General features: G+C 36.6%; 1 protein-coding gene across 1 annotated transcript in view; it reads right to left on the bottom strand.

Moving 5' to 3' along the window:
* PPM1D (protein phosphatase, Mg2+/Mn2+ dependent 1D) overlaps positions 1–16,225 on the bottom strand; it is a 58,039-nt gene extending 41,814 nt beyond the window's left edge. Inside the window, exons 1-3 of the mRNA XM_044676744.1 lie at positions 15,697–16,225; positions 11,096–11,324; positions 2,088–2,212 (exon numbers count right to left, since the gene is read on the bottom strand). Of these exons, the coding sequence (XP_044532679.1) occupies positions 2,088–2,212; positions 11,096–11,324; positions 15,697–16,156 (814 nt within the window). The 5' untranslated portion in view covers positions 16,157–16,225. The remainder of the gene's footprint in view (positions 1–2,087; positions 2,213–11,095; positions 11,325–15,696) is intronic.
* Positions 16,226–16,662: the final 437 nt, after the last annotated feature.

Here is a 16,662-nt window from a genome sequence, read left to right as displayed (position 1 = left end):
TGGACTTAGCAGGACTTAGAAACAATCTTTATACATGAAAGAGCTATCAAGGTCAGGATAGGTGCTAAACAGATGGGAGTTTCCATGAATTCCTTTCTGTACACAGGGAGTAGGCAAAAACTTTCATTAATTTAGTGAGAGAAAATGGACTAAAAGTAGTCGAGTCTTTCAAACATTTTTTTAAATGCAAGAAACACAAAGGAAGAGAAGTTAAAAGTACAAAAACCCATGAATTATAAAGCTCTTTATCCATATACAGGCTAGAGAACAAAAATAATTCACATAAAAGAGCGGACAGAAGAACTATTTATTGGACACTAGGTCTCATCCTCACTTCGATCACTGATTGACTGTTTGTCCATAAGTATTTTATGCTCACTATTGCTTCAGTTTATTAATCTTTAAGAGAGGGTTACTGAGGCTTATATAATTAATCCCTTGCAAAGCATTTAAGATCTCTCCGAAAAGACTGTATATACTTCAAGTCTATTCAAGAAAGTATGAAAAAGGACTGACTGGTTTCATTTTAATTACTTTGTGATGCAGTCAAGTAAATGTTTGGGTTTGCTAGAACCATGGATAAAGAACTATACACCAAGAAGTCTTCCTCTAGCAATTGTTACTCTGCAAAGAAACAAGTCAATTGCATATTGTGTATGTCCTACAAGAGAAACAAAATAGCACTTCACAGTATGAAAAATAAATAGTTCTAGGTTCACAGATCTAATTCTCCCTTAAAGTGAACTCTGCCTGAGATAAAACAGAATAACCTGTACTTTTACTTCTACTCTGAAAAATATTATAACTTCCCCAGAAAGCAGGTTTTGCTTCTGTCAAATAATTTTCATATATAAGAGTCTAGAAATCATATTCTAAAAACCATTAAGAGGATCAATAATACTCAGGATCTCAAAATCACCAAGGCAGACAAGTTGCAAGGATTAACTTGTATTTCAGTATTTCCAATAAAAGAACATATTTAACAAACATTGCTCACCCAAACCACTACTCCCCTGACAAACACATGGCAGGGCAAGGGAGAATGTAAACGATTGTGTGTTTGGAATTCAGGGAGGTGCCATTTAAAAGTATCTTACAAACTTCCTGTGGACACGTGGGGACTTTGAGACTACATTCCCCATGATCCAATGGGTTTCCAGTTTTTGGACGTGGGGACGTATATGGCAGCTTAAATTCGGAGGGCAGCCTGGAGGCGGTCTCTTGGTTACCTGAGCAGGCTCCAGGGGGACAGAGAGGAGTAGGGAAGGTATGGAAGAAAATCAGGAAGGCGCCATTTGAATAGATTTCTTACAGGCGCGTGGTCGATTTATCTCTATCAGCATGGCAATTAAAATATTAATTTCTCTTATATTGGTCTTTATCATTTTTAATCAAAACACAATACAGAATTTTACTTATTTGTTGATAGATAGATAGATAGATAGATAGATGCTTTAATTAGCTTTTTGCTTAATTGGTTTTGTACCCATCCCACCCCCCAAAAAAAAGGATTTAATCTGGAGGTGGGAATGGGAAAAAATGACTCATAAAGAAAAAAGGCAGGATAAGACCTCCTATAAAAAAGTATTCTCTTTAAAAAGGGGAAAATATATTTAGCAGAACTACACCACCCCTTCTCCTTAACCAGTCAAGTATTAGGGAGGCCTTCTCAAACCAATTTGCATTCATTAAGATGATTAGAAAATTGCCTCTTTCTTTTATTTAGATCGATTCATCCCTTGCTAAAGACAAAAAAACATTTGTAGGAAGGAACCTATCAAAAGGAAATCTCTTAATTAAATGAGGGGATAAAATAAGGGAGGTATTTCTAAGTAGCTTTAAAGGCTATATGAGGTTCAAATACCTTCCAATGAGACAAAGCCTACTAAAATATACCAACAACTTTATGATCTAAAAGACTGGGCTGGCAAAGTTCTCAGAGACCATAACAACCTCTGATGAGATGAAAAGTTCAAAATGAGAAGTTATTCTTTCAAAAACATGCCAGTTGAATATCCTCTCCTTCCCAGCTTCCCAGCCTATTCACTAGTAGTGAAGATCCTATCCAATTTCTAAGTCCTGCTTACCAAGTGCTCTTGCAACTGCCAGGAAAGGGATCTGGTCAATAATTGTGCTTCTTCGAACAGGACCATTATGAGTAAGTCGAGGTCGTTTCCAAACAACACGGTTAACTCCAGATTTGTTGATCACGCTAAAAAAAGAAAAAAGTAAAACAAAGTTGATGGAAAAATTATAAATAATAAAATCTTTTTTTCCTTTTTCAACAGTTTCTCTAGGACAGTTAATACAAACTTAAGACTAAAAATGCTTTCACCAAAATAAATATCTGAGTACCCATATTTCATGCAATCTGCTAGATATCATGAGGGATACAAAGAGAATCCAATCAATATTCTCAAGAGAAATATAGGGCTATAAGAAAAATTACAGAATATAAAAGTTAAGGAGTAATAAGCTAAGAGGGAAACATTAGGATTCTACTATGCAGGCAGCCAAAAGCCACTGACTAATGACTCCACGGAGAATATTATGATCAAACATTATTTTAAGATTAACCTGGTGATGAGATGTATGATTGAATTAGAGGGAGATAAAGGCTGAATGTCGGAAACTATGTAAGTAGTCCAAGTAGATAGTGAAAAGAATGTGAATCAGCAGTATTGGCTGGGGCATCTAGGAAGCATAGTGGATAGAACGCCAGGTCTGGAATCGGGAGGTCCTGGGTTCAAATATGGCCTCAGACACTTCTCATGTATGACTCCAGGCAAGTCACTTAACTCCACTTACCTTTTCCTTCTGTCTTAAGAGTTGTTACTTAGTCAGAAAGTAATGGTTTTTTAAAAAGACTACTGACAAGAGGAAAAGAGAATGGGATATATGAGTCAGGATAAGGAATACATACGCAGAAGGGACGTGACAAGTCTGAGTTTATGACAATTCTAATATTTTCATCCTGTGAGAAGATGATGGATAGTTCCACTAGAAAAAAAAAGTTATTTCTGGGACAGAATTTCCATTTTAATTATAATAAATTTAAATGTTAATGGGGCATTTTTGATTGTCTAACAAGCAAGCAGAAATGCAAAACTACAGTCTCTTGATGGACAAATCAACACTGAAAATGTATAAATGAGAACTAGTTAGCTCAGAAAGTAAACCAGGCCTGGAGACAGGAGATTCTGTTCAAACTTGGCGTCAGATACTTCCTAAGCTGTGTATCTTTGGGCAGGTCATTTAACCCCAATTGCCTAACCTTTAAAACTCTTCTGCCTTGGAACCCAATACCACGTACCCATTTTATGATGGAAGGTAAGGGTTTTTTTCTTTTAAAAAGTATATAAATGGAGGTTAAACACAAACGTATTAGATGAAGCCAATGGACTTGAGTGAATAAGAGCTCTACGTGAGAATCCAGTGACCAAAGACTGAATTTAAAGGAATGTCCAAATTTAGAGAAAAATCTAAGAAACAGAGGCATAACCAAGTGACTATATTATCATGAAGGCCAAGCAAATAGAATGTTTAAAAAAAGGTACAGGACATTATCAAAACTGAAGAAGTTCAAAGAGATTGAAGACTAAGAAAAGGCAACTAAATTTTAGAATTATGAAGTCACTGTGACCTTAGTGAGTACAATTCTGCAGTTGTAGTATAAAGTTATGAGCAAAAGACAGATTTCAATGAGTTAGTAAGAGAGGAAGTTTAGTAGGAGAAAAAAATTCATTCTAAAAGTAAGAAGAAGATGAAATACAGGACAATAAAGAACAAGAGGGTTAATGTTTTTCCAAAATAGAAAAAATAATTTTTAATTTTATTCTAAACTCTGAAAAAGAACTGTATTTACAAGAAACTACATATCTATTATGCTTTAACTACATAATAAATTAAACGTTCAGTCTTCAAGGTTTTCCTGTCTACTTTCTGGCCTATCTTTCTGTTCTATTTTTTTTTTAAGCTTCAATGAACCTTTCCTTGCTTTTTGCCACTCCAACACATTCTCCCCTCTAGCTTCCCCCAAATAAAGTGAGAAAAGAACTTTGTGACGAACATGGGTAACCAAGCACACACACACACACATAAAAATCCCACACTGCTTATGTCCACAAGACTCAGCATCTTAAATCTATTTTTTGTTATATTAGGAAATGGGGAATGTTTTTTACCATTCATTGGTCCGGACAAAATTATACCTGGCCACAACCACTATGCTATCCAGTTCTTAAGTTCTTTAAAGTTGTTTTTAAATATATAAAATAATCAGTTATTGAAATTCAGAAATCAAAATATAATTTTAAAGTTCACAGACCCCAGGTTAAAAAACTCTGCTTAAGGTATTCAAGGTAGTAGTGGTAGTTGCCGGATCAAAATTTAATGACTTGTAGAACATGGTTCCAAATTGATTTCCTGGACGACTGGACTAATTTATAGTACCACCAAAAATGCATTAATGTGCTTATTTTCCACTCAGTCCCATCACATTATCTTCCTCCTTCGTCATCTTTGCAAATCTGTGCATTCTAAGGTATACACTTAGAATTGCTTTAATATGTATTTCTCTGATAATTAATGATTTAGAACATTTTTTCATGTGGTTTTTGATAGCTTGAATTCATCCATTACAAACTGCCTGTTCGTGTCCTTTGACCTCTTATCTACTAGGGAATGGATGACTCCTCCTAATAAATTTGAATTAGTTAACACCTATATCAGAAAAATTTGCTGTGAAAGGATTCCAAATTATGTTTCACTTCTAGCTTCATAAGTTGTCCAAAAAAGTACTAGTTTTGTATAATAAAAATTATCAATTTTTCTCTCTCTGATCTTCTCTATCCTAGGTTGGCTATGAACACTAACCCTTATCCATATCATCCATATGAACATAACCCTTCCTTGCTCCTCTAACTTATTACCTTTTTTAATTATATCACATAACCATTTGATCTAGATATATGGTATGAAACAGATCTTTATCTGATTTCTGCCAGAATGCTTTCTAGTTTTCCTAGCAATTTTTGTTAAGTTAAATAGCAAGTCCTAACCATAGTAATGAAGGTATCTTTAGATTTATCAAAAGATATGGTTACAAGGGGGCAGCTGGGTAGATTGAGAGCCAGGCCTAGAGACGGGAGGTCCTGGGTTCAAGTCTGGCCTCAGACACTTCCCAGCTGTGTGGCCCTCCCTGGGCAAGTCACTTAACCCACCCATTGCCTACCCTTACCACTCTTCTGCCTTGGAGTCAATACTAAGAATTGACTCCAAGGCAGAAGGTAAGGGTTTTTAAAAAAATTTAAAGGAAAAAAAAGATATAGTTACAGCATTTCCTTCTAAATACTGTGTACTTACTCTATATGCTGTGTACCTATTTGAATGAGGGACTCTATTTTTTAAAAAATAAAATAGTTTTAATTACTGTGAATTTTTTTTTAAGTCAGAGAACACACAGAAAGAAATAAGCAATATAACATGGTCTCACAAAAGTTAGGAGACAAGAACAAAAGAATAGGCAAAAAAAAATTAATCCTGATAAGAAAAATGTCTTTTCTTTTGAAGAAGGAAATATACTGGTTCTTGTTTTGCTTTGCAATACCACTAACTAGGTTTGTATCCCAAAGAGCTTAAAAAAAAGAAAAAAAAAGGCGGGGGGATTGGATTGACCTATTCATACAAAATATTTATAGCTCTGGTTTTAGTGGTGACAAAAAATTAGAAATTGGGAGGATGTCCCTCAATTGGGAAATGCCTGAACAAATTGTATTATATGATGGTGATGGAATACTATTAAGCTATAAGAAGGAATGATGAAAACATGATTTATCACTTATTTATATGGGCACATGATTTGAGGTTTTGGTTTTAAAAGAGGACTCTATTATAAAAATTAATAATATGGAAATAGATTTTGAGTGATAACACATGGAGAGAACATGAATCATCAATCATGGGGAAAAAATTTTTAACAAAAAATTTTTTTAATCTGACTTTGCTACATATTACCTAGGTAACCTTGCTACTTCATCTCTTTGGGGCTCAATTTTCTCATGTTTAAAATGAGAATGGACCTAAAGGATCCCTAAAAGTCTATTTCAGGTCCAAGTGTGCAAAAAGTCCAAATATATGATCCAGTAGAAGAAAAAATGGATGAGAAAAATAATAAAGATGTCATGCTTAATGTCTTCAACCTATCTTTATAAAGGTAGTTTGCTACAAATTTAGAAGCAAAGAACAAAGACCAGTGTCTATGGGTTTTCTGACATTTGGAAACTTTTATGTGCATTCTTTTAGAACAGAAATACAAGATTGGGACATCTTACAAGTAACTAACAATCAAATATAACAATAATTCTACTCATAAGGTTAGAACATAGAATACTTTAAAGATATCATGATCTCAAAGGCAAGGTCATTATCTGCCACTGTTACTTCCTTCTGTGTCAATTTCTTTATCCGCAAAGTAGACTTTGGATCTACCAGTGACCTGAATAAATTTTAAAAATATTTGTGTTCCAAGAGGCAGCTAGATGGCTCAGTGGATAAGGAGCCATGATAGTGAACCTATGGCACTCGTAAGTCACCTGCCAGAGTTCTTTACTAGAAAGCCAGAGGGACTGGGGTAGAGCTGTTCCCCTCCCCCTGTCCAAGTATCTGAGAGCATTCTTTACTTTGGGGTTGGGGGTGGACCCAGCACTTCATCTCTAAAAGGCTCACCATCACTGATAGAGAGCCAGGCCTAAAGATGAAAGGTCCTGGGTTCAAATTTGACCTCAGACATTTCCTACTTGTGAGACCCTGGGCAAGTCTTTAAACTCATTGCCTATCCCTTACCACATGTCTGCCTTAGAACCAATACACAGTATTGATTCCAGGATAGAAGGTAAGGATTAAAAAAAAAATAGATGTAAGATATAGAAAAGTCCTAGAGACAAGACTGCAACTGAATTGAGCTATAAAAAGAGACTTTTATACACATTTAGGGTTTATGCATATGCTCTCCAAAATAAGTTAGATATATTTGGATATAGCCACTCAAATGTTTAAATATATAAGCAAAACAGTCAGAAGCTATTAACAAAATTTGTATCCATACCAATAAATGCTGGTGCTTTTTCACCATATTTCCTCACTGCATGTTTAAAAAAAAAAAAAAGTCAAAAGGGAAGAGGAGGGTGGACAGCTAGCTGGCTCCATGGATAGTTTCAGGCTTCAACTCTGGCCTCAGACAAGTCCTAGCTGTGTGACCCTGGGCAAGACAATTAATCCCAATACTTAGCCCCTTGCTATCACTATTTTGCCTAAGAACCAGTATCGATTCTAAGATAGAAAGTAAGAGTTTTTAAAAATGTCCTCAGGTGCTAGGAAGAGGGAGAACAGAGCAGCATCCCCAAGCTAGCTGGGAACACATGCCAAAACATCACCAACACTGCTCTATAGAATGCTGCCTCTTTTATTAAAATTAAAATGCTTCTGCGTTGGCATTCAAGGCTCCCCATAAAAACATGCTGCTCTATCATTCTGGCTTTACATTACTACATCTTGTCCTGCTTCCTCCATTCCACATAAACCACAATGCCCTGAGTCATATGAACATGCATTATCCTATCAGTACCTCCATGCCTTGGCTCATGCCTGAAATACTTGTTGAAGCCACATTCATCCTTTAAAGCCAACTTATATGCCATGGCACTTTAAAAGCTTCCTAATGCAAATATCATATAATAGTGTATTAAAGCTATATTGGTATATCATTCTCTACTAAACTATAACCTCTTTGAAGGCAGCATAGGATAGTGGATGTAGTACTGAGTCAGAATACCTGGGTTTAAATCCCACCTTGAACCCAGATAAGCAGGATAGCTTTGAAAGTTATAAGCTAACCTCTATTATAAATAACTTTTTAAAAATAAGCAAGTAGTACATTATAGAGACCTGCAGTATCATTTACTATTCTCTTCTATTCTACTGGATATACACAAATGCCCATTTTTGCTTTGTTAGTTAAGTTCAGAATAAAAATTGATTTAAAAAAAAAATTCTACCTTAAATATATGTTTTCATTACAATGGCATTTTAGGTTAATTTGCAGGGCTAATTCCAAGCTCTACTGTTTAACTTCTCCAAAGTAGGCTAAAATCAAATGTTGTAGGGTCAAAAGAATAATTTATGGCTTTAACAGTTACTTAACAAATATAATAAAGTGGGGCAACTAGGTGGTTCAGTGGATTGAGAGGCAGGCCTCCTGGAGATGGGAGGTCCTGGGCTCAACTCTGGCATCAGATATTTCTTACCTGTATGATCCCAGACAAATCACTTAACCCCCCCTGCCTAGCCTTTTCTATTCTTCTGCCTTAGAACCAATAGTTGGTATTTAATCTAGGAGATTAAATTCTACCAGAAAGTTCTTTCAAAAACATTTCTCTTCTACCATCCTATCCTTATGATTAAACATCACCAGATGACAATTCTCAAACTATCATCAGGAACTTTGCCCATCTAAAATCTGAAAGAAAAAAGGTAAGGAAGAGCATCACTCAGGAAAGTATAAAACTCAGGTACTCAACCAATATATGTAATTGTGTCAGGTTAAACTTAGACAAAACTTGGACCTTTTGGGCTACAAAAATACTATACTAAATAAAATGATTACTAACATGAGATCTGACTTTCAAACAAGCAGTTAAAAGGAACAGAAAGAAAAGGAAACAATAACAGCAGAATCTGGCTTCAGTAGGCAAAAAAAAAAAAAAATAAGGTTGGTTTTGGCTCAACCCTCCCTCTCACCTTCAACTGAACCTTGCCACATTTTGGAATCCCAATCTACAAGGCTATTATTATGCAACCTTTAACAATGAGTTAAGGGAATAGGAATAGCAATTTTTAACTGAAAATCTTTCAGGTTGGTATTATTATTTGCTAGTCTAATGCAATGCTAATAGTAGAAATGAAAAAAAATATTCCATTTCTAGGGTAAATAAAAAAGGAAAGAAGAAAACCAAACTATAAGCATTATAACTTTAAATCAGAGAGAAGCAATGAAAGTAAAAACTAGGCAAGATATTCAAGTATGCAAAATCCTCCAAAGGTTATTAGTCAAAGATGAAAATGAAGACTACAAAAATATCTGCAAAATCATCTCAACAAACTAATTTCCATCAAGAACTGCTTGGGGGAGAAGGAGGAAGAGAAGGTCAGAATATAAATTACAAAATGTCAGAAAACAATTATCAAATTTTTCTACATGTAATTGAAAAAAGTTTTAAATTAAAAAAAAAAATAATGGAACTACCACATTTGGCCTCTAATAGACTCTAATAGACACCAAGAGGCTTATAGAGGAAGGAGAAATAGCACTTAAATATAGATGGGAAAAGGAGGTAGATTAGACCAAATGTATATTCTGAAAAAATGAAAATCAATGCCAGAGGCAAAACAATTGTGAAAGTAGTGAGGGACAAATAAACAAGGTTTCCAAAGGAAGGTAAAGATACCAAATTTTTTTTTAATTATTGGACCTTATTAATACCCCACACATACATAAAAAGGGTCAAGTGAACATCAAAAACTATAAACCTATCTACCTACTTTTCCACCTATATAAAAATTTTAAGAGAGTTACTCATTTATATACAAATTGAGGGCCCACTCAATAAGACTCTTAGTAGGAAACAAGCAGGCTTTTCATTCAAGGATGGACCAAGGAGCAGGTAGGAGTCTCAATGGATAGAAAGCCAGACATAGAAACAGGAAGTCTTGGGTTCAAATATACCTAAAGTCACTTCTTAGCTGTGGGACCCTGGGGATCACTGTGCATAAATTGTTTGTTGATTACTAAAAATTGATATTTTTTTTGTTAGAGCAAAATCTTATAAGCTCTTTTATAGCAAAATGTTTCCCTCTACATCAACATCATTTCTTGGAAAATGTAATAGAAATCATAATATTCAATGACCCTCTGATAATAAACATCAAGTAAAAGATATAAAACAGGGAGCTATTTATCATTCCCTCACTAAAGGTTTATGTTACTGTGATGGAAGTACAATTTGAGGAAGGATTCCCTAAGGATGGTGAATTCCTCCAGATGCCACTTTCTGTATATTTGACTTTATATTGAATCTATCATGTCCCAAGTCACTTCTCCTGGAAGGGAGTTGCATAATGACTCAAAGGAACTTGGTCTGTCTATCTACACTGGGCAAGTTAAGTGAATGAAGTCAATAGTCCAGATTTCACTATACATTTGAATAGACATCCTATATATCTCATCCAGTAGTATATCTGGGACAGAAAATAAAAGTAGCAAACAACTCAGCTCAAAGTTGAAAGGGAAAGCAGTCTGGATTGCTTTCAGAAGATTTCAAAGCTCTTTTACCAAGTCTAAACTTTCCATGAAAGCAAACGCCCATTTTTCAAATACTACCATTTTCTAAGTGTTGCTATATGGCAGCAAAAGGCAGAATACCACAGCTTTTAAAAAACTAATGAGTATCACACAGAAGGCAATGGAGAGAGAGCCATGGTAGATGTGAGTAGGATGCAATATATATAAGTAGGAACTATAAATAGGAATAAAAGGTATTTCAAGGAATTGTATGACAAGAAAAGTTCTATTGGTCATGTGGCAAGAGGGAATTACAATTGAACAATCAGAGAACTTCTCAGATATAATTATAACAATAACTAACATTTTACAGTTATATGACTATGTGCTAACTAGTTTTATAAATACTATCTCATTTGATCCTCAAAACCACCTGGAAGTTAGATGGTATTATTATCCCCATTTTACAGATAAGGAAACTGAAACAAATAAGAGTTGAAGTGATTTGACCAGGATCACACAAGTAATATCTGAGGCCAGATTTTAATGCAAGTCTTCCTAACTCCAGACCTGATGGTGTATATTACACCACAATGTGGGAAGAAAGTTGAAAAATGCCTCCACCTTTAAAAAGAGAAATATGCTAAAGATTTTTATAGACAAACACAAATCCCTTATACTGCTAAGACAAGTGAAACTGTTTCCTTACTAAAAGGACAGTAAGAAAGAAAAAGAAAAAAACAAAACTTAATATACTACCTCCCACCAAGTCCTTCGATTCTTTCTCTTTCTCTAGGAAGTTCAGGTTTGTGGTCCTGTGTCACTTCCACAGCTCTGACAAAATCATCCTTTGGGTCATCCTGAACTCCAAGGACCACTCCTGAGTCTCCTACATGAGCTACATACATCTTTGTGCCTCGGATGATAACCACACTTGCAGTTGTACCCGATGTGCTGGGGAGGCCAGTCATAGTCTTAGGCCATTCTGCTGTAATGAGAAATGAAATGTAGGTTTTATTCTTATATATTTCAACACAAATTTTTAAAAGTACTAACAAATACTATATTACCATCATGCTAACATTTAATCATAACACAAAGCAAAGAAATTTAAGGAACCATCAGATGTATTTCAAATGAAATAGGTTAATGCTGATCATATTAGATATTATTCATCAAAAATCTATTTATCTATTTCAATCCTTCATTAGTTCAACTGGAATAAAACCACTCAATTTTATCACTATTATTTCTGCAAAATTATTTTTGTTTTAGATATTTAAAGACTCGTGTGTTAAATTGCTTATTTCTGATAGCTGGAGAGATCATTTATTGGTTCCAATTCAATGTTAACTTTATGGAAAGCTGATTTATTGAGCATCTACAACATAAGATGAACCAGAAACTTAACAACAAAGTAAAAATCACATAAGTGAAGAAATGAGCCATAACTGAAAGATATCACAATATGGTATCCAAATACAAAGATTTAACTATTTTAAATTCATTAAATTTAGAACTACTTAGAAATTTAGAATTAAAGAAGCCCAAATGTTAAGAATGTCTTATTAACTAGATAAAATTGAAACCACTGATAACATAAGTAAAAAAGATTTCAACCAAAAGCTTTGATGGAATTTATTGGATAATTAAAGTATATGTAGAAAGAAAAAAAAGAGTTGTCTTTTAAAATTACATTCATATAAACTCCCTTAAAAAAAAAAAAAAAGGCAGAAGATACCTAGGAAAGTTTCCTGAAATGTTAGATTTCGTAAGTTAATAAAAACCCTGAGAAATACAGATAACCCTTCATTTTTATAAATACTGCTTCAGTAAAGACAATCTTGCCTTTCTTTTACCAAAAGGCATTAGAAGTAGCTTATTCCCAAACTCCAACTTATTTACAATTTTTAAAATATAATCAAAAGCAGTGCATAGAGATGCATTCTCAAAAACTTAAAACATTATCAAAGGAGAGCATAACTCAAAAGAGAAATTATAGGTTAGGCACCAATTTCTCTTTCATACTAAAGCCATTAAGCCTTAACAGTACAATCTGTTAATCTGAGTCCCTGTTCGGTCACTAACTAGCTTTGTGGCCTTCAACAAATCATTTTAACTTCTATAGGTTTTGAAAAATAACACTTCATTTTCCTCTAAAGCTTTATCACAATACTTATTTATCCTGATACTTATATGAATATAACGCTTTTTTAAAATAAGTCACAAAGGTGGTAGAACTCATACTTTATTATCCTAGATACTCTACTCCATCCCAATCTTTTTCCCCCTCCTCCATCTTCTTTGAAAGTATATTGGACAATGAAAAAAACTCTGGATTTTTCAAAATCATATCAATTTTAGATAAAACATTCCATCTAATAAGGCAGAAAATTAAGAAATACTGCTCACATAAGTGGAGGCCCAAATTAATTAATCAATATCTCACATATGGGCAAAGGATTAAAACGAAAAGGTTTATTAATGATAAAAAGAAAAAGATATACTGGAAATTGTCATAATACATCCTTTTATATAAATCCTATGATATTGATATATCCTATTCCATCAATTTTTATACAAAAAGTCATTTCCCCTTTCTTTTGGATAAATTAATTTCTCCTTTCATCCATTTGGGAAATATGATACTTGGACGAGTCTAAAGAGAAAAAAATTTGCAATTAGTTACATTAAACCACAAAGTTATCAAAAATACATCTAAACATCTCTTAAGGAACATGAGATATACTAGAGGGTTTATACACCAAGGAAGCTGTTAATAAAATTAATCTGTAGCAGTATTTGTAATTTTTAAATTGAGAACAAATTTTATATCCAGTTAAAATTTAAATTATCAGTATCACTGGACCATGAAGAACAAAAGAAAGTGAACTGAAGGAAATTTTGACAATATGAAATGATCAAACTAGAAGCAAAAGATTATTACAAGTATGTAAATGATAACTTTAAATGGCAACAAAACTCTAATCAAAAACACTAGGCAAAAGTGACACTAACTTGGAAAACATACACCAGGTCTCTCTTCTAATCAACAGAAGGCTAATAAAAAAGAATAAGACTGTATGTACCATTAGTACAAATCACACAATGACATCCATTTTTACTTATTCTCACAACTTTATGCTATAAAGGATTCCATTGTACCCAGTAATTTGTATGATAGGTGGAAAGAAAAACTATTAATAAAATTTAAGTATGGAATACATTTTAGAAAACCATTTTATTTACTAAATGTTCTCTTCTCAAGTATTATATGCTAAACACATCTCTTTTAGTATCAAGCCTTTCATATTTTGCTATATACTTTACTCTTAAAGAACAAAACCATCTAGGTGAATAAGGCTTACTTTATCCAAGGTTTGGGGATAAAAGTCTGTAGTTGTGCTATAAAATACATTTTGCTTTATTTGTCCCAAATAAACTTAGAAACATTCATGAATAAATTATAATAAAATCTCTTCTAGAAATGTTTATAAACAAAAAGCCTATTCCATGATTTATAAAAGGGATAGCAATAGTGTTTCTAATAAAACTACCCTAGTCAATAAGGTTGTTTTTATTTAAACACTAAACTTGTCAGGATTCCCCTAATTACAAAAGTGCTGTAAGTATACACAGTAATACTAAATAATGTCTCAGTCCCTTTTCACCTTGTTACCTGTTTGTAGTCTCTGTTGACTGTAGAAAAGATACAACACTGTGTGATACACTTCTAGAACCAACTGCATTTACTTTCAACTCTTTTCTTCACACATAAAAACAAAACAAATATATAAAGGGGCTTCTGGTTTAGTTGGGAAATAGCTTTATCAACAGCTGATAGATAGTCCATGACTCAAACAACACCAGGCAGAAAGCTAGGCAGATTGGAAGACCGATTTGGGGAGGAGTCTAGTTCACAGGCACAATTTGCTATATAAGCATTTTAAAAAATATCTCTTATTTGGCTAATTAAATATGCTCCTCAAAAAATATTAAAAAGATCTGCACAAAACTAACATATTTTTATCTTACATCCATATAAGTAAGACACATGGAGGAGAAATCAGGCAGTTTACTTCCCCAGACCTTACATTTTGTTTTGCAGGAGCTTACCACTATGTGGAAATTCCCTCTCTCTTCCCCATCCTCATTTAAGTTCCCAGCCTGTTACAAGAGAGAGATGCCAGACTCACTGAATGAGCCCATTGTCACACATCTGGTATCAGGGGCAGAATTTGAATGTAGGTTTTCTAGACTAAGTTTCTGGCATTAGGGAACCGGCTGTAAAAAAATACTCAAAATGTAACCTCAACTATATGCTCCTTTTTCCTCCCGATGTTGCTTGGATTCCAAAGCCAAACTTTTGCTAGCATTTTCTGAAAATACCTAATTAGATCTATTTTTTCTGTACAGTTACTACTCAATTTATCTCGACTGCAATTCTTAAAACTAAGAATTCCTGAAGGAATTCTAGGCAGCAATTGGTAATGATATTCAAAATATTCTGCAGTTCACAATTTCCTTATCACAATTTCCTCAGTCTCTTCGTTCTTTAAGTATCAGAGATGTTTAAGCTGAAGGGAGTTAGATATGTAATATATAATGCTACATATATATTATATACGCATATATAATAGCTGCCTTCGAGAGGGTTGAAGGAATGAATGTCACATCAAAGGAGTTGGACTTGTTCTGCCCGGGGCAGAATCAGGAGCTCAAAAACAAAACTTAAAAAAAAAATGCTTCAAAGAGGCAGATTTAGACTCTAAGAATGGAAAAACTTCCTACAACTGGGAACTACTTATTCCAAAGCCGAGGGGATCACCTCGAAAGGTCTTTAAGAAAAGACAAGTCGGGTCACTTGTCTGGCAAGCTGCAGGAAGAATTCTTTTTCGGGTATGAATTGGGTCTAGATGGCTTGGAGATTCCAACTCTGTGATGTGCGAGCACCTCATTCCACAATTCTGAAGCCTACTTTGCATCTCCACCCCCATTCCCGAATGTCAAGAATACAGTTTTACAGAACACACACCAAAAGTGTACCAGGGGCGGAAGAGCGCGGTGCGCCAGGTCAACTGGGGAGCAGCAAGCAAAAGGAATGATGGAGGCACATTCAAATAGAACAAGTCCCCATCAGGGTCTTGGGGGAGGGGGGAGGCGGGAAGAGAAGGCGGGAGGACCAGATAGTTTCATCTTTCGAACAAAACTTGGCGCCCAGTTTTAAATGGTCTGTTCTCGCTTCGGAAATGGAAGCTAGGGGTGGGAAGGGGCGCAAAGCAAGCAGAGAGGACCAGGCGGGAAGGCGGGAAAGCAACCCGCGCGTGGGGTAGGGTGCCCGGTCACAGTCAGTCACTCACCCAGTTTCTTCCACATGGCCAGGTGACAGGCAAGGAAGCCCTTACGGATGGCGGCGCACACCTCTGCCGGCTCTACGGAGCCGAATCCCTTCTGCTTCTTGATGAAGCCCCACAGGTGCTCCCGGGCGAACTGGGCCGCTTCCCGCCCGCCGTGTCCGTCGCACACAGCGAAGAAGGCCACTGAGGAGCGGCGGCGGCGCCGGAGGCAGCTGCGGCCCGTGGCTGGAGACGAGGCCCGGGCGCTGCCTGCAGGCTCGCGGGATCCTTCCCGGGCCGCCGCCGAGGGGCCCTCGCCCCCGGGGCCCGTCTCGTCCCCGGGGAGTGGCGGCGACTGCCCCAGCGAGGACTCGTCCTCGACCGGCGGCTCTGGCTCCACCACGATCTGGGTCACGTCCTCCATGTACTTCCTCCCGCCCTGATCGGAGAAGACGCTCACCCCGAGCGAGTAGAGTCCCGCCATGGCCGGCTGGCCGGGACCCTGCCGGCCCCACACAGCCCGCCCGCCGAGCCCAGCCCCGCGAGGTCCGGGTAGCGCGCTCGCCGGCCGCCAACTATTGTTTATCTTCGACGACGGCGAGCGGGGGGAGGGGAGAGCGTAGAGGAGAAGGCGGGGGAGGGGGCGGGCCCGGAACAGGGCTTGGAAGGAAGGGGGGGGCAGGGCGCGCGGGGTCGGGACTTGTCCGCGGGAGCTGAACGTTGAGCTGAGGTAACAACGATCCCCCGGCGCGCCTCCGCGTCGCGCATGCGCAACGCACTTCCGTCCACTTTGCCCCACCCGCCCCTCCCTACTTACTCATATCCGTCATTCCCCTTTGCTGTCGTCACTCTCAGCTCTAGGTCTCTACCTTGACTTTGGACCAATCCCGAAACGAGGCAAAGCCACCTATTTCCCTCCCCCTACCAACAACCTACCCGCCCCCCCCCATATTTATTTCCCTTCCCCATCCCCGAGCCTCTTCCCGTAGG

The sequence above is a fragment of the Gracilinanus agilis genome, chromosome 4, assembly GCF_016433145.1.
Source record: "Gracilinanus agilis isolate LMUSP501 chromosome 4, AgileGrace, whole genome shotgun sequence".
Classification (NCBI taxonomy): domain Eukaryota; kingdom Metazoa; phylum Chordata; class Mammalia; order Didelphimorphia; family Didelphidae; genus Gracilinanus; species Gracilinanus agilis.
The sequence above is the reverse complement of the archived record's forward strand: the minus strand, read 5'-3'. Positions and strand labels throughout refer to the sequence as shown.